Source organism: Sinocyclocheilus grahami, unplaced genomic scaffold, assembly GCF_001515645.1.
Source record: "Sinocyclocheilus grahami isolate Dianchi unplaced genomic scaffold, SAMN03320097.WGS_v1.1 scaffold756.1, whole genome shotgun sequence".
In the NCBI taxonomy this organism is placed as follows: Eukaryota; Metazoa; Chordata; class Actinopteri; order Cypriniformes; family Cyprinidae; genus Sinocyclocheilus; species Sinocyclocheilus grahami.
Genome location: NW_015505935.1, coordinates 177025 through 196309, shown reverse-complemented (window position 1 = coordinate 196309; position 19285 = coordinate 177025). Strand labels below are relative to the sequence as shown.

At 37.1% G+C, this 19285-nt stretch overlaps 1 protein-coding gene across 1 annotated transcript in view; it reads right to left on the bottom strand.

The window, feature by feature from the left end:
- LOC107561068 (uncharacterized) overlaps nucleotides 1-9708 on the bottom strand; it is a 66731-nt gene extending 57023 nt beyond the window's left edge. Inside the window, exon 1 of the mRNA XM_016245410.1 lies at nucleotides 9570-9708. Within this exon, the coding sequence (XP_016100896.1) occupies nucleotides 9570-9708 (139 nt within the window). The remainder of the gene's footprint in view (nucleotides 1-9569) is intronic.
- Nucleotides 9709-19285: the final 9577 nt, after the last annotated feature.

Below are 19285 nucleotides of genomic sequence, written 5' to 3'. Positions count from 1 at the left end.
TATATTGAAGTTTCAAGCGTCGAGCTGCAATTAAACAGTGAGCCACAATTACTATTAAATCAAGTCTCGGTGGCCCCTGGCACCTCACATTAATTAAAAATGTGGTATGAGTATCAAATGTTCAGCGAGAGAAAAATGTGTTTCGTTTGGAATTGACTATGGAAGCATGCAGCCGTCTCTATCAGCGCCGCAGGGCTGCAGCGTCCTGCATCTCAACAGCCTCTGATGCACCACTAAATGATGCTGTTTTCCTATAAGGTAATTTTTTCATAATGGATGGTTTGAAAAGTGATGAAGTGCCCCTTGAAGGAAAACCTGACACACACAGAGTACTTTTCTCTCGCCTCTGAGCGCAGTGATTATTATGACAAATAAATGACTTGCATTATTTATAATATGTAATAAAACTTTGGTGATACAATGCATCATTGTAATCTTCTTAGGATAATCTTTTAATTCCCTCATTATGAATTAGCGCAGAGTCTTACCTCAAGAGTAAGCCAGTGGAAACATTAGCTTAGCCCTGCTTTGATGTGTTACTGAGATTTAATTAGCAGAGTAGGCATGAGTCAGTCTCGGCCCTGCACAAGATAAACAAACCCAAACTGCTTTGTGCCACGTTAGACGGCTCAACCACAGTGCTGTCCCGCGTAGAGCCTCCTGGAGTTGTCAGTCATTCTGATATAAAACCATCTTCTCGAGTCGTTTCTGACTTGTTGAGTCCAAAATGCCTTGTATTATGCACTTTATGAGTACAGTATGTGGAGAAAACACATTAACAATACAGCGATATACTGTACACATCTTCCACAGGGACTATCCATTTTTCCATTAAACTTATGCGGCGTAAATGTTTATAATTTCACGGCAAATGGCCACACATAAGGCCAAAAGATGTGTTTATTAACCAAGAACAGGACATTATCACTTCCAAAATTAAGAAGTGCAAGGAAACCAAGTGAGGTAAAAGGAGTGAACTAAATGATGGCAAACTAAAAGGAAAAAGTGCACAGGTGGATGGGAATTCAAATTCTAAGGATTTTGATTCAGATTCCTTTCAAAGATTCTTCCTAGAATTCTGAGGGGCAAACCTGTTGCCTAGGGTAGTTTCCAAGGTGTTGCTATACAGTTGCTAAGGTGGTCTGAGTGGTTTTAACTAGCATTTTGTAATGGAGCTGCTAGGTAAGTAGTTGTTAGGCTGTTGCTAAGGGGTTCTGGGTGGCTACTTACTGGCCCAAGTCTAAGTAATCAGGCCTTACTTAATTTTTTCCATCTATCGTCCAACTGGTGAAATTTGTTGAATGAACTTTGATCATTTAATAGCACATCTCTCTATCAAAGCCCCTTTTCGTTTCCATTAACTGAAGTTATGCAACTAAAACATATTTTTTCCTCTCGTGATAAGTCAATTGATGGCAATGGATGCTGGTAGGTTTATGTATATTGCAGCCACCGCACTAGCCATTATTTTTAATTGAAGGTGACTTAGACATGTATCTTTAGCAAAGCAAAGAGAGTCACTTCTGGGATGCTTCTGAAACATGCCACGGCGCGGCTGGTATAAACACAAGCATTGACTAGAGTGGCCCTATCAGTTCCGGTGGCCTTGTCAAAGCCGAAATGCAGTGTAAATAAAAGGGGGTTTTCCAAGCATTAATGGCAAGGAAAGCCCTTTATACGTGAGAGCAGCCATGTATGAGGTGTTTCTTGGAGATTACAGTACATTAAAGAATGATCATATTACTTTTACATACGCCAGGTGACCTGTAAATGCGAAAAAAATGTTTCCTTTGCAGTTTTGCGACATATTCCTTTTTCGAATTGCCTGAAAAACCACCTCATGCGAGCGTAAAAAAATTTTTTGTGACATATGGGAGTTTTTGTGAAATCGATGCATTTCCATTAGGTGTGTTTTTAATTCGCAATTTTTGAATAAAAAAAAAAGCGCAATTTAAAGGGTAATGCGGCTTGTGGCTTTCTTTTATATAATTTTTTTTTTAGGGGCCGTTTGCACGACAATGTTTTCAGCCAAAAATGGGAAACTTTTTATGCGTTTTGACTGTTCGTTTACATGACAACAGCGTTTTGGGGACTGAAAACGCATATTTTTGAAAATGGGTTTCAAAGTGGAAGTTTTTGAAAACGGCACCGTTGTCGTTTCCGTGTAAACACCCAAAACAGTAATATTTTAAAACAGTGACGTCATGCACATGCGTAATACGTGTTAGGTATGTAGACATGCGCAGTAAGTGTCGATTTTAAAGGCAAGCACGAACAAACATACACAACAATGGCGGAGTATATGGTACTGTTGTTGCTTCTCAATAGTTTGCTAACGCTTCTTCAGCAAAGTGTGGATTTACTTCACCAATATTACAACCAACAACGGAGATGCAGCATATACATCATATAATCTTCACTTTCCTACAGGTACTGTTTACTAACAAGGTGAGAGCGCCAACTACTGGCCTGGCATATATGTAATACAGCGTTTTTGGCCATTTTCGCGGATATGTGTAAACGTGAATCGTTTTGAAAACGTTGTCGTGTATACGTGAAACCTTTTAAAAACCTTTAGAGTTTATATCTTGCAATTCTTTCTCAGATTTGGTAGATAAAAGTCTGAATTGAGATAAAAAGTCGCCATTACCTTTTGTACTTTTTATTCAGTGGCGAAAACAGGCTTCCATACGTCTCCTCAATAAGCTGTTGAAAAATAACTATAAAGAATAACAAGTTGCCACTTAATATTTGTTACATTTTACACCTGCAAAACCATCTGAAGTGGAATACATAACAACAATAGACAATTTAATCTTTCTGTGGTCTTACCACAAAACGTGCAATACCATTAACAGAAATGAGGTCATAAAAATAATTTGGTTCCGGTATTTATTTCAAAAAGGGATCCGGTTCTTGATTCCCAATTCTAGTCTCAAAGCAACCGAGACGAGTCACTTAAAATGAGTGCTTGCTAACAGCACCCTATTTGTGTGCAAGTTTATTATTCAGAGCTCTCAGAGCAGCCGGGTGTCTCTCTAGGGACTGCAACCACTGCGGGAACCAGAGGAGAAAGACGAAATGTTCTGTATGCATAACCCTTCTCGTGCCCCCTGCCCCATGCCCACTGAAATTGGACAAGGCGAGATATTAGAGCTGAAGTTATATCTGTGGATGTGGCCGAGGGGCTGCACTGTCACACTGCATTCTGGGTACTTTTCTGACAGAGGAGGTAAAAGCCATAGCTCTCCTGAATGATTTAACACACTGAAATGACACAGCACCCACAGAGTAATATCTAGGTGCTAATGTATCTCCTTAACGCTCTCATGTCGTCTGAATGGAAAATGCAGTCTGCTATATCCTCTCTGCTGGCATGAGAGATACACACCGGGCCGCATTATACATTAATGTTGATGCGAAACGTGGTAAACTTGTAGTGCAAAGAGTTCATAGGAAAGTCTCAGGTTATTTACAACTTAACGTGAATGGACAGCATCTGCAACCCACTGTCTGTTATCACAGAAAATTATTTTGACTCGTCCCTCAGTGTGTAAAAATGAATGGAAGCTTGTTTACAGTAATGCACAATGCAATGAGGGTTTATTATTAGGGTTTGTTATTTGAGCTGTAAAGTGGTTTCATGATCCTTTGGGGACATGAGTAGTTTTTCAAGTGGAGTAACTTCTGCTTATGAGTTACTGACTCGTGTAAACAAGGTTTTACAGATAGTTATATCATGTCTATTTATTATATCATTTCACAGTAATTATATATATCATGATATAGTTATTTTTGCTTCAGTCCGTAAGAATAAGTTCTTTATGATGTCAACATTTTTGATTCCATATAAACATTTCATAATTATTGTCACCAGTGTCAATATCACAAAAAACTAATACTAGCCTAAATTAAAGAGAGAAGAAAAAAAACTAAAACTCAAGCTCACTGAAGACAAGTGAACAGTCAGCGATTAAATAATAAGAAACTAAACTACAGGACAAAAAAATCTACAGTAGAGCAAATAAATAAGAAATGCTACATACATTGTATAAAGTAATCAAATGTATAAAAACACTGCATATTCTTCACTGTGTAAATTAAATATATATTTCTTCTTATTAAAGTTACAAAAGTGATTTAGTCAGAAGCAGTGACAGATTGTCTCCCTTTTGTTGTGTGATTACCATGAATGAAAGACAGCCGGAATATTAGACTGCTGTCACTTTAAGAGCTGCCCGGATGCAATATACTGTTAAAAGTGTTTTCTTTCTCAGCTGTTTGCTTTCACTTATGACACAGCATTCTAAAAACACTGCGCTCAAGTTAAAATAAATTGAACATAAACTTAACATAAACATGAACGTAACATTAAATAAATTGAAAAACAATCTTTTTTTTTTAGTTTAATAAAGTTTAACTTATTTTAACTTTTCATTCCACTGCCCTGTCTTGTGTTTTTAAATGCAAAAACATATAGAAATTTAGAGTCACTAAATCAATAAAAAGGCCACTAAAAATGCTTATGCATATGATGTTGCTAAAAAGAAAATTATTTGGTGTAATGAAATGTGTTTATGTGGTTTAAGGTTCGAAAAACACATTATTTTCCACATACTGTACATTATTGTTTCTCCTCTATGCCCCGCCTTTCTGAAACGTGTAGATTTTGACAAAGCTCAAAGCGAGGTGTGCTCTGATTGGCCAGCTATCCAGTGCGTTGTGATTGGCCGAATACCTCAAGCGTGTGACGGAAATGTTACGCCCCTTACTATGCTGTGATGCCTTGTCCCGGCACGACGAGACAAAAACATTAAAACCCATTATAACGAGGCATTTGTTGCATCCAGTGGGGACATAATTACGGATTATAATGACTTATAATACTGTCTTTTTACACGTTGTGTTGCATCGCGCCGTGTAAACATAAAACCATGTTTGCATTTGTGATCGGAGAAATGACAAACAAAAAGCGCTACTCTACACTGCTCAAAACTCGCGTTTATTCGTCAATGGCAAATTCATTAAATATAAAAAACGTACTTACAGTCTGTGAGTCAGTACAGGTGGCATTGTAGTCTACTCTACCAGGATCAGGAAACAGTCCTCCATAAAATGCGCTGCACACATCTGAATATTTGGATTAAACTGTTCTGGAACAGTGTTGGTAAGTACAACTTAACCACTGATTTCTAGTCCTGTCCTCTTTTGGAAGGCCAACTTTTTGATACCATATGTGTTACGCCGTGTGTAACACACAGCGTCACACACGGCGGGCTAGATTGAGCGGAGGCCGGCATGAGTGAGCGGTGGCGGGCGGGCAGGCTTGAGAACGACGTCTCAAAGAAGTTAAATGCAAAAACGCATTCTGTGTGAACAGCCCCTAGACACAAAGCAACAGAATAAACAAAATGGGCAGTAAAATGGGGAGAAAAAAACATGTTTTTGCATTCCACTGTGCAGATTTTTCAATGTGTTTGACTGTTACACACGCATCTCTCACACAACAGTGTTGTAAAAACAAGGCGCTCAAGTTAAAAGTAGTTCAACGTGTTTCTATACCTTGCGGGTTTTTTTTTTTTATTTATTCCAATACTCTTACTCAGATTTTTAAATGCAAATCACCCCTAAATGTATATAACCAATACGAGTGCAAAAAATAGACTGAGTGGGACATAGTGGATGACCAGTTACAAAACAAAAATCAAAGAGACTGAGAAATTTACTGTACCTGAATATTCTGAGAGGTTATGCCAGCCGAGACAAACAACCCGGAAAGGTACAAGTTTCCATACTAGCTTGCTACAAAGTACAAGTATTGAAATAGCATCATTGGAAATATATTGACTTATGAGTTTTAACTTGCCGACTTTGTAATTGTTTACAGAGAAAAACTGGGCATGATGCATTTTAGGATCACACAATAGACTTTCATGTCCCTCCTAACACAACAAACTGACACAGAAACACATGCCTCGTCGCTAGGAAATGCATGAGAAAACTAAAAAATCTATTTGAGTTCTAAAAAACATGTTTTATATACTCAGACTGGATGGAATCATAGTCTGCAGCTTTTAAAAAACAGATTCATATGTCCATCTTCTGTGCCCATCCAGTCTTTGCTAACCATGCCAATATGAACTGAATCGCATGATGGTTGAAAGATACTAACATAGAAAGATCAATTCCAATGCCCAGCGTTCACAAAATTCAACACATTCCCCAAAATGTGCAAACTCTTTTATTTATCCTTATTATAATTGCATTTCGAAGAGTTTTGCATAAACTCCTCAAAGCTCTGCTTAACACATTTTATCATATTTCCCCCGTACCGTCAACAGAGAAACTATTACTAACAGCGGCCTAGTTATAACTTTGCTTTATAATGTTATCCTTTACTCACCATCATGTCATGTCAAACCTATATGACTTTCTTCTGTGCAACACAAAAGGAAATCTGGTTGGGTGAATTCAGTTCATCTGACAGTTAAATGTGTGGATCTGTAATATGAAGAATATAAAAACGGTTAGTCATAAATCCATGACCTTGAAGATGGCTGCAATAGTGGCTCCTTATGAATGAACCCTATACACACATGCACAAATCTATCAATCTCAGCTGGCGATTGGTCGGCATAATCATCTGTCACTGTCTTAATGGCCTCTCCCTCACGTCAAGATGATGAAAGTGCTGGGTTGATGAGGGATCGCTTGGGAAAGAGTGTGTGAGGCTTTGGCTCGGTTTCCCCCCTCATTAACCGCAGTGATGGTCTGACAGACAGCTGTCGAGATGAGCAGTTGACTAGTATCTGTAGAAGAAGAACGGCTGGGTGGAAGAACGACAAAGAAAAGATTGAGAGAGCGGGGAAAGAGCAATGAGAGACACAGCAGATGAAATCAGCCAGAGAAAGATTGAATAAGCTACTGACATGCGGCTGTATGTCATTAGCTTCACAAAAAGATCTATGAAAGTTCGGGTCAAACTCAACCGACTAATCCCAGAGGCTGATCTTTCATAACTCACTGACTTAATCGAGTTCTCAATCATCTTTCATTCAAGTATGAAATGTCTCAATGTTCTCTAAGCTAGATTTGTTTTGGGGGTGTGCTCTGACTGGGTTTTGTAGTGTGTTGCTAAGTGGTTGTGGTTGTTTACTCTGCAAGTCCAAAGAATGCATCTGAATGGTATTCTGAATGAGATCTACACTTTCCACAAAGAACCTTTAACATCTATGAAACCTTTTTTAATTGCACAAAAGGATATTTATAATGAAAACTGTTCATCAGATTATTAAAATATTCTTACACTAAAGGCATCTTAACACAGCTGAGTTAAAGCATCTATATGCCTGCTCAAAATGATGTGTAAAGATATAGTACAGCATAAAAGCCAGACTAAATTAAGCCAGCTCTGACTCAGCTCCTCATATCAAATGCTGTGTAAATGCATGTATGCCACCTCTGAGCAATATTAAACAGTCTGTCTAAAGACACCTAAATTCCACTTCAGAAGCGCCTCTGTGCCACCTTTGCCGTGTAAATTTGGTATAAGAAAAAAAATGTTCACTAGAAGGCTCTTCTTGCTATGGAATTGCTGTGGGGAACAAATCCTTTTGAAACCTTTATGTCTAAAGGCCCGTTTACACCAAGCGCGATAACTATAATGATAACGATAAAGATATAGTTCTAAAAATCGTTCTCAATATTAAAGAATAGCTAAGCCCACACCACAACTATAACGATAAAGGCACAGAGAAACGATATCGTTGGAATCACTTTCAAAACGATTTTTTTTCCAGCTGATGAACGATACAAACTTTGACAGCCAATCAGAATCCATCGTGCTATAACGAGCTGGGGAATTTAAAGCGACAGATGCATGTGTGTTTAGCCAAAATAAATAAACATTTAATAAAAGTTGATTTGTATAAAATGTACATGTAACTGCAAATGTTGATCAGTTTGAAATTTTTACACCTGTTCATCATCCATCAGGCAAAAAGCATCCTCAACAATTTAGAGAACATTTTTGAGAAACTGGAGACGTGAAATTAGAAGTCTTTTTCCTATGAATGCCCGTTTCCGCCACTGGATAACAAATCATTTTAAAAAAGGTAATTGCGAGTTTTAATCTCACAATTCTGACTTCTTTCTCACAATTGTGAGTATACATCTCAGAAATTAGACTTTTTTTTCTGAATTTCGTGATAAAGAAATAAAGTCAGAATTGCGAGATAAAAACTTTTTCTTGCAATTCCAAGTTTTCAGAGCAAGGAAAAGTCAGAATTGCGAGTTTAGATCTCACAATTCTGAGTTTTTTTCTCACAACTGCGAGTTTCTATCATGCAATACTGACTTTATAACCCACAGAGTTTATATCATGCAATTTTGAGAAAATTGGTAACACTTTACTGGTGCCCCCTCAGTCGTGGTGGGAGAAGGTGGGAGAGAGTGCTGTACATTCACTCCCCCCACCTACAATCCCTGCCGGTACGAGACTCGAACCCACAACCTTTGGGTTATGAGTCCGACTCTCTAACCATTAGGCCACGACTTCCCCCTAATACTAGCTTGCTCTATTCTTTTTCTATTCTATCCGTTTTCTTTTTATTTATTATATAATTTTAAAAAACTATGTGTATACGTTAGGCTAACTGAGACTTGTTATAGCACTTGCGTATCATTGCTCTTTTGTTGATTTTGATTGCTTCCATTGTCCTCATTTGTAAGTTGCTTTGGATAAAAGCGTCTGCTAAATGACTAAATGTAAATGTAAATACAACATAGTTCAAAGGTTTAGGGTTGGAAATACATTTTTTTATGTTTTGGAAAGAAGTCTCTTAAGGCTATATTTATTTGATCAAAAATACAGAAAACAATATTGTCAAATATTACTAGAAATTTTATATGTTTTTCTATTTTATTCCTGTGACACAAAGCTAAATTTTCAGCATCATTACTCCAAGTCTTCAGTGTCACATGATCCTTCAGAAATAATTCTAATATGCTGATTTTCTGCTCAAGAAACATTTCTTTTAATTATTAATTATCAATGTTGACTGTCAAAAAGTGATAAAAAGCTGATCGATTTGATGCATCTGTCTTTAGAATGGTAGTGTAAGCATTTGCAACTTTTAACTTTCAGTGCATTATAAGTACACATTAGCCAGCAGAGCATTCAGCTTGAAAAGCTGAATAACTTTGGGATTTAAAGTCTCTAAAATGTCCTACCTGTCATCTCTGAGCCTTCAACCACAGGGTCAAATGTTCCCTGACATTCAAGAAAAGCATAGGCTTCTAAAAATGCTAGAAAATAAATGTCAGTTTAAAGCTTTTTCATCTGGCAGGTATGCTTATCCAAAGCGACTTACAATGCATTTAAGGTATACATTTTATCAGTATGTGAATTCCCATCCTGCTTTATCAACTGAGCAGCAGGTCTGTACTCATTGCTATCAAAAATACTACTCTGTTTTGTCCAGACTTCATCAGTGTGCAGTTCACTGCATGAGTACAGCGCGTTTCTCTTTATGTGCCTTCTCCTTGCAAGTGTGTTTTGTTCTTATTACCAGTAAAGGCCATCACTTCATTCCTGAGCCTCTCATCTGCCTCTGCCGGCAGTGAGACGTGAAGAGGCACTTTTGACACCTCTTCCCCATCTGTGCTCCCACACAAAAGCCTCCTGAACAAGTTCTCTTCAGATTCCATTTGCTCTCAGCCTGTTTATCTCCCCGATCACCCGCCATCCAGGGGAAACCCTGCTCTTATCTGAGCAAAGAGACAGACAAAAAAAACATGTGTGCTCTGAGAGAAAGAGACAGAGAAGGAAAAGTAGTCTCAGATCTCGTTACCGCTACGCAGAAGTGAGGAAGACAGGCGGCTGAAATATATATCTCTTGACGTCTCACTAATGGACTCCCTCCTCTTTTGTTTCACTACTATCATTCAGCTTTGCTCTGCGGGACCAGAAGCTTGCCAGACTCGCGAGCTGAGCGTTTACTGTGAAAATGCAAACCGCTGCATGTATTATACCTGAGCTAGTGATCTTCTATGGCTTCTAACCTTTACAGTCTGCGGTTTTCACATGTGATGTGTTTCTATGTGAAATCTCTGGACAAGATGGCACATACAGGGATTAAAGCAGCCCAAAACAATCAGGCATGGCACCTTTCAAAATCAAAATCAAATCAAATTATAAAAAAGTCTTAAAGGGGTCATATGATGCGATTTCAATTCTTCCTTTCTCTTTGGAGTGTTACAAGCTCTTGGTGCATAAAGAAGATCTGTAAAGTTGCAAAGACTAAAGTCTCAAATCCAAAGAGATATTCTTTATAAAAGTTAAGAGTTAACCACGCCTACCTAAAACAACTCGCACATATCTAGGCCACAATGTGTGACGCTGTGTGTTTCGTTGTGAAAGAGAAACTACTTTGTTTGGCCTTCCAAAAGAGGACACGACTAGAAATCAGTGGTTAAGTTGTATTTACAACACTGTTCCAGAACACTTCAACCCAAATATTCAGATGTGTGCAACGCATTTTATCTAACACACCCCCACATATCTACGTCACGATGTGGGAAGATTTGCATAACGCCACCCAAATGTTCACGCAAAGAAAGAAGGCGCAACTTTTATTCTCACTGTAGTTTTGTTGTTGCCACCACCATGTCGTGAAGGCGCTGTGTGTTTCGTTGTGAAAGTGAAACTACTTTGTTTGGGCTTCCAAAAGAGGACGCTATTCACTTCGTCATGCCTGGAGCTGATCCGTGCTGGTTGCTGAGGAAATACATCAACTTCACGCTGTGGATCACTGGATCGGCTTTCAGCCCGGGGTCGTCACATGTGGTTGCCGCAAGCCCGCCGGCCGCTCCTTCGTCAAATTCGCCAGTCGCCGCCTCCGCTCACTCTAGCCACCGGCCTCCGCTCACCGTTTCAGAAAGGCGGGGCATAGAGGAGAAACAATAATGTACAGTATGTGGAAAATAATGTGTTTTTTTAACCTTAAACTGCATAAACACATTTCATTACACCAAATACACAAAATAAGGTTATTTTTAGCAACATCACATGACCCCTTTAAACAAGTGTACCTGCTCAAAAATATAGATTTTTTTTTATTAAAATGGAAAAAATAAATAATAAAATAAAAAATAATATTAAAATAAAAGATAAATAAATAAAATTGTCCAAAAAAGCAGGCCAAAACAATCCAAAATGGCACTTTTAAAATAAAATAAAATAATAACATAAAAATAAAAATAATTTAAAATTGTAAAATTAAATAATAAAAAAAGAATAAGATAAAAATAATAATAAAATAAAAAACTAAAAGTTTGTCTTAAACAAGTGTACTTGCTCAAAAAATAAATAAATAAATAAACAAATAAATTACTTCACATTAAAAATGTAAATAATAGCATTTAAAATTATATTAATAATAAAATTTAAATAAAAGTTCCCAAAAAAGCAGGTCAAAAATCTTACCTTAAAGTACCTTAAAATAAAAATGATAAAAAAAAATACGATTTAAAAAATATAAAAACATTTTTTTTTAATAATTAATAATAATAAAATGTAAAAAAAAAAAATTATAATAATAAAATAAAAATAGGGTACTTGTGCAAAACAAAAAGTTTTCAATTTGAGCGTCAGTCATTCAAAACCTGCAAGAATCAATGAAAGCATATAAACACACTTTTTGTGTTTGTTTTCCAGCAAACATATCCGTTCTTGGCTACAAATAGCACACTGTGGACTGTGAATATAGTCAAAAGTCCAGCTATGACAGAGAATCTGGTATGTTTAGGAAAGATTTCATACACCTTTTCACAAACAAAGCTCCATTTTACGCCTAATTGGTAGAAATCATAGACAGCAATCCTAAAATGACAACTCCATTAGCAACTGCAGTGCAGCAAAGGTTATGTTTACTGGCAATCAAACAGCAAATAAAAATGTGAATCAGCAAACCAATGTTAACGACTTAATAAAGAGCCGTAAGTGCTTTCTGAATTAATTTGCATAAAAAGGGGCAAATGAGGATGGCTTAAATGGTCCAATCATATTATCTTTACACTTACTATAATCTACATCCCTCAGGGGTAATAGACCAGTTGACTTACAAACCACCTCTATGAATTTACACAGTTCACCTTCTTTTTAGTTCATAAACAAAGAAAAACTTGTTTACTGTACAGTAATACATTTATAAGGGAAGTCTATGAGGTGATCATGCCAGAGGCTTTCAAAGTAGAAATAGTGAGCATGTGCTTATATTTAAAGCATTTCATATTATTTTTGTTTTCAAAGAGGGTAGACTATTGGTTATGCTTTACAACTGTAATTCCTATAGGGAAAAACAGAACTTAGCTCCATGTAAGCTCCATGTTTTAAAGTTGCCGACGTAATTTATGTCGTAAAATAAAATGTGAAAATATCTTGAGCTTGTGTTACCACAGACTTATTTCAGGCATTTAAGGATGCAGTATGTAATATTAACAGCTAGCGTAAGTCCAAATTCAAAATATTGGAAAGTTTGTCCGGCCCCCTCCTCCTCAGATTTGATTCTCACATGGGTTGCCAGATTGAGGACGCGCAACAGGAATGAACGCATGGAAATCAAAGAGCCATACACTGTTGATGAGCTGATTTATCTGTGTTTTAATATAATTTTATTTTCATTTTCTGTGAAGCTGCTTTGCAACGATTTGTATAGTGAAAAGTGGCATACAAATAAATGTGAATTGAAATTTAATATTCTTCTGGTCATACAACGTTTTAGATGGATGCTAAGGCTTTTTAGGTCGTGTACAGTCTGTGATCTAGTTCATTTACTGGCTTCCGTGGTTGCAGTATGCTGTGTTTTCCATCAACTGGCAACCTGGCGTGTCGAAAAAATTGGGTAAACTGGCAGTGGGTGGAGTCACACACATCAAAACAAAAACCGACATTCCGACACGGAACACACATTTCAAAATCGAATAACTTGCTGTAGCACTGTTTTTCAGAGAAACAAGTATGTAAACGTAGCATGTTTCCTAAATATCTGCAGTTTTTATGGTTTAGTATGGTAAAAAATTACATACAATTCCTTTAACCAAAAACCCATTTTGGTACGATAGAACTGGAAGCAAAAACAGGTTTACAAAAACAACATGTCATCACTATGCTAGAAGACAAGAGAGATGATTTCCACAGGTATGCCATTAAAAAAAACACAAGCAACTATACAACTGGGCTAAAGGAACAACTCAACCAATATGAAACCTGCAGCCCCTTTGACGAATATCGTCCCAAATAAACTCACAGCTTCTACCTCACTCTCTACTAAGCATCTCCAACGGAGTGTGTTTGACCTCAAATCCCCAGAAATATAATTTTATTTTCATTTTCTGTGAAGCTGCTTTGCAACGATTTGTATAGTGAAAAGTGGCATACAAATAAATGTGAATTGAAATTTAATATTCTTCTGGTCATACAACGTTTTAGATGGATGCTAAGGCTTTTTAGGTTGTGTACAGTCTGTGATCTAGTTCATTTACTGGCTTCCATGGTTGCAGTATGCTGTGTTTTCCATCAACTTGCAACCTGGCGTGTCGAAATACAATTGGGTAAACTGGCACTGGGCGGAGTCACACACATCAAAACAAAAACCGACATTCCGACACGGAACACACATTTCAAAATCGAATAACTTGCTGTAGCACTGTTTTTCAGAGAAACAAGTATGTAAACGTAGCATGTTTCCTAAATATCTGCAGTTTTTATGGTTTAGTATGGTAAAAAATTACATACAATTCCTTTAACCAAAAACCCATTTTGGTACGATAGAACTGGAAGCAAAAACAGGTTTACAAAAACAACATGTCATCACTATGCTAGAAGACAAGAGAGATGATTTCCACAGGTATGCCATTAAAAAAAACACAAGCAACTATACAACTGGGCTAAAGGAACAACTCAACCAATATGAAACCCGCAGCCCCTTTGATGAATATCGTCCCAAATAAACTCACAGCTTCTACCTCACTCTCTACTAAGTGTTTGACTTGTGTTTGACCTCAAATCCCCAGAACGCTACTGTACATACATATATATGACATTTCACATGAACATTTAATGAAGACATAAACATTCACGCCATTGCATTATACATGCATTAGGATTTCCATATGAACACTGTGTGTTTTAAACAGAATACTAATATGTGTAAACCCCATGAAAGCTCGGAAGAATTTTACATTAAAATGACATTGGGATCTGCTGCAGAAATAGAATTGTTCATATACATTTAATTTTCCCGTAGTGCATCTGTGTGCAAAGGATAAAATATTCTGTTCCTGTTTGATCATATGCAAGACTAAGTTCCTGGGAGTTGGATCTGCTGCAGAAATAGAATTGTTCATATACATTTAATTTTCCTGTAGTGCATCTGTGTGCAAAGGATAAAATATTCTGTTCCTGTTTGATCATATGCAAGACTAAGTTCCTGGGAGTTTGTTTGTGTGTGTGTGTGTGTGTGTGCATGTTTATGTGGTTTATGAGGACACAAATTTGTATAATAACATGGGTATGACATAGGTATTACAACGAGAAGGTGATTTATGAGGACATTTTCAGTGTCCCCGTAATTCAAAAGGCTTATAAATAATTCAGAATTAGTTTTTTTGAAAATCTAAAAATGCAGAAAGTTTCCTGTGAGGGGTAGGTTTAGGGGTAGGGTTGATGTAGGGCAATAGAATATACGGTTTGTACAGTATAAAAACCATTACGCCTATGGAGAGTCCCCATAAACCATAAAAACAAACCTGTGTGTGTGTGTGTGTGTGTGTGTGAGTGTGTGTGTGTGAGAGAGAGAGAGAGAGAGAGAGAGAGAGAGAGAGAGAGAGAAGCATCTCCTCACACAGAGTAATCTGCATAAATTTCAGCCCCCTCAGCATTGCACTTGAATTGAACAGAAATTCAATTAAAGTATTTTTTCTCTCCCTCATATAAAATTGCTTAATAACAAACAACAATAATGGCATCATATCAGTGAGTGCTGTGAGGAAGGACAGAGAGTGGGCATTAAAACACCATCTTTGATGCCTCATTAATGTTGTGACAGTGTAGAGGATCGTTAGGCCTGCAGTAGGCGGAGGAGATCTTCCTAACGTTTATTAATCTTACAGGACATGAAATTTTATTTGCCCAAATTAACCACTTCTGTAATGGGTGTCAGGGGAGAATATTATAGATTACATGAATTAAAAAGTACTTTTGTGGTTCCTAGTTCATGTCTGTTAGCTTTGAGGATAATCGATATGCTATTGCACACCTTTTGAGTAACTAGTAACTTTAAGAATATATGCATGATACAGAGTTTTTACATTAATATTACAAAATACTGATGACTCACGTGCTGTCAGAAAGAGAGTCCAAACAGCTGGTAAAAGCATCACAATAATCCACACCACTCCAGTACATTAATTAACATCTTGTTAAGCATAAATCTGCATGTTTGTAAGAAACAAATCCATCACGACATTTTAACTTCAAAATGTGTTGCTTAGGGCAAATATACGAGTCTATAATCATAACGCTTCCTCCAGTGGAAAAGTCCATCTCCTGTTGTCCTCTCACATCAAAATCCACAGACACTTTTGTTTAGATCTGTTTTTGCTTGTAAACGGTGCTTGATCTGTGCAGATTTCTCTCCTGATTCAGTCGAGAAGAAAGCAACATTATGGATAGAGGACTTAAAATGGTAAAAAAATGTCCTAATGATGGATTTGTTTCTTACAAACATGTAGATTTTCATTTCACAAAACATAATTGATGGACTGGAGTGGTGTGGATCACTTGTGGACTATTGTGATGTTTTCATCAGCTGTTTGGACTCTCATTCTGACGGCACCCATTCACTTCAAAGAATTTCTCCAAATCTGTTCTGATGAAGAAACATACTTGAAATGGTAGTATGTTTTTTAAGTGTTCAAACAAATACTGGAGTAAAAAGAGTGCGACTGCAGTTTTATGGTATGCCAGACAAATAGCAGTGGTCTCTTGAAAAGAGCACCAGAAGCATCTCCGCTGCTTGTTTAAGCACATAACTCAATTTGAAATGCTAATACCGGCACGAGCTCACATGCACAATACTACAAAATTCCCTTTCAGGCAATTACTGCTTTCGCTTTTTTTTTTTTTTTTTGGCGAATTTGAATTTCAGATGAGTACAGTGGCGTATTTTCCCCCTTCACGAACATGCTTCTTCAGGCAGCTTGAGGAAGCTCCGAGTTTGCAAAAGGAGTGATGCGAGAATGATAATGAGTTTCGCAGCATTCATCCAGCATGCATTACTGAGATCATTTTAGCAGATTAGTTCAAGTGAAAACGCAGCACCCAACAGCCCATCTTAACGGTGGCAAAATGGGGCCAAACGCCAGTGAGTGAGAACGTCATGCGTAATGAGATCGAGAAAGCCCATGTAATACCTCTTAGAAGAGCCAGAACTGAAAAAACGCTGACAGTGAACAGAAAAATGAGAATAAATGAAGACTAAAGGGGTGGCCACATTAGATTTTAGGTGTGCAAAATTATTTGTATTGCGTAATAATTATAAATTCAGAATGTTAAAATCTACATCAGTTTCCCACAACTGCAAACCACAGTGTCTCTTCTTAATTGAAGTTTGCATCCTTTTAAACTTGCATTGCCAGTACAAGAATTTCATACTGAGGTCAATCTGCTTAAACGTCTTTTTGTTGTGCAAATTTGCAGGTCCAAGTTCAGAAAACTTGAACATAAATGACAATGAATTGGACATAAAATCGTCCATTTAACATGGTTTTTGCTGCCTGTGCAACCTTTAATGGTTTCCATACATTTCATGATGTGAAGATGCAATTAAACAGTCTGGAAATGGTCCTCTTCAAGGGACATTGACTGTACATATAATGTCTCACCTTTCTGCTACACAGATGTAGCGCCTTACTATTTCCATGATGCAGAAAATGTGGACTAAATCATTGAATGCAGTCAAGAATGGAATTCACTTTATAATGCGGAATGAATTTGGATGAATAAATTAAAGTATCGTTGTACACGCAATCAAATCACAATATGGACTAGCATGAATATTATGTGAAACTGCAAAAAAATGCTATTGAAACATGAAGTCAAATAAGCATAATGTTGTTTTGTTTTCAGCATCTTCTGTCTCAAGAACACATAAACTTCATCCCCAGAGCTGCTTTGAGAGTCACTTTACCAAATATCATACTTACAGAAACTCAAAGGTCACTTCACTACAATCTGCCAAAATAAAAGTTTGGCTTAACTTAAAGAAATTAGTGCAGAAATGTATTACTATTGTAGAGTAGAATGTACTTCTCAAAGTAATAATAATAACAACGATAATACAGTCCATTATTACCTGTAATCCAGAGCCTCAGGCAAAAGGGAAATACGATTTATTTTTTGTAAACTGGTTCTTTCAGACAGTTTGTTTACATAATCACGCAATGACAAAACTTATATGCAATTATATTATTAAATCACCCAATAATGGTGCGAAACGTGTATGTTTTACATGTCTAAAGCATATAAAGTGAATAAACTAGTCTTCATGAGCTAACCTTTTTATATAAACAATGAGAATTCAAAACCTTCATTTCAGCCCTTCATTCAAGTCCTCGGTGCGTATCAAGTCCATGTGCATATCACTGTTCATGGTTCAGTCCGAACTGGTTCATAGTTCACCAAAAAGACCCGGTTCAAAAGAATAATTTGTTTGTGAGCCGGACATCACTCCGTTTGCCTGAAGATATAGATTCCAGGTATTAATGTTGTAAGTAATGTTTAGTTTCTTGCACAGACTGATTGTTTTGCTTCGTAAGACCTCTATATATTGGCAGAAGCCATGGGTGTTAATTTTGTGTTCCTTGATAAAGTTTTTTACAATCAAAGATGGGCAGCCGCTGACTTGCATTTTATGAATCACCAAGGCCCACAGTTTCAGCTTAAAATCTTCTTTACTGTTCTACCGAAGCAGAAAAATCACCTACATCTTGGATGGCCTGAGAGTGAGCAAATTAACAGCAAATTTTCACTTTTGGGTGAGCTATCTCTTTAAAGAAGATTTTCGTGGAACCACAGCTGCCAATAAAGGATCTTTATTTTTAAGAGTGTACCCAGCACGCACAGGACGTCAATATAATGTCAGGTTGGTGTTGTTCCTAGTTCATGTCTGTTAGCTTTGAGGATAATCGATATGCTATTGCACACCTTTTGAGTAACTAGTAACTTTAAGAATATATGCATGATACAGAGTTTTTACATTAATATTACAAAATACTGATGACTCACGTGCTGTCAGAAAGAGAGTCCAAACAGCTGGTAAAAGCATCACAATAATCCACACCACTCCAGTACATTAATTAACATCTTGTTAAGCATAAATCTGCATGTTTGTAAGAAACAAATCCATCACGACATTTTAACTTCAAAATGTGTTGCTTAGGGCAAATATACGAGTCTATAATCATAACGCTTCCTCCAGTGGAAAAGTCCATCTCCTGTTGTCCTCTCACATCAAAATCCACAGACACTTTTGTTTAGATCTGTTTTTGCTTGTAAACGGTGCTTGATCTGTGCAGATTTCTCTCCTGATTCAGTCGAGAAGAAAGCAACATTATGGATAGAGGACTTAAAATGGTAAAAACGTCCTAATGATGGATTTGTTTCTTACAAACATGTAGATTTTCATTTCACAAAACATAATTGATGGACTGGAGTGGTGTGGATCACTTGTGGACTATTGTGATGTTTTCATCAGCTGTTTGGACTCTCATTCTGACGGCACCCATTCACTTCAAAGAATTTCTCCAAATCTGTTCTGATGAAGAAACATACTTGAAATGGTAGTATGTTTTTTAAGTGTTCAAACAAATACTGGAGTAAAAAGAGTGCGACTGCAGTTTTATGGTATGCCAGACAAATAGCAGTGGTCTCTTGAAAAGAGCACCAGAAGCATCTCCGCTGCTTGTTTAAGCACATAACTCAATTTGAAATGCTAATACTGGCACGAGCTCACATGCACAAGACTACAAAATTGCCTTTCAGGCAATTACTGCTTTTGTATATCACCAAAAGCTGTATGCACCACATATATTATACGCTGTGGATAAAATTAATTGAGAATTTGGGCCTCAAATAATTCGTACAGGGCGAATTTGAATTTCAGATGAGTACAGTGGCGTATTTTTCCCCTTCATGAACATGCTTCTTCAGGCAGCTTGAGGAAGC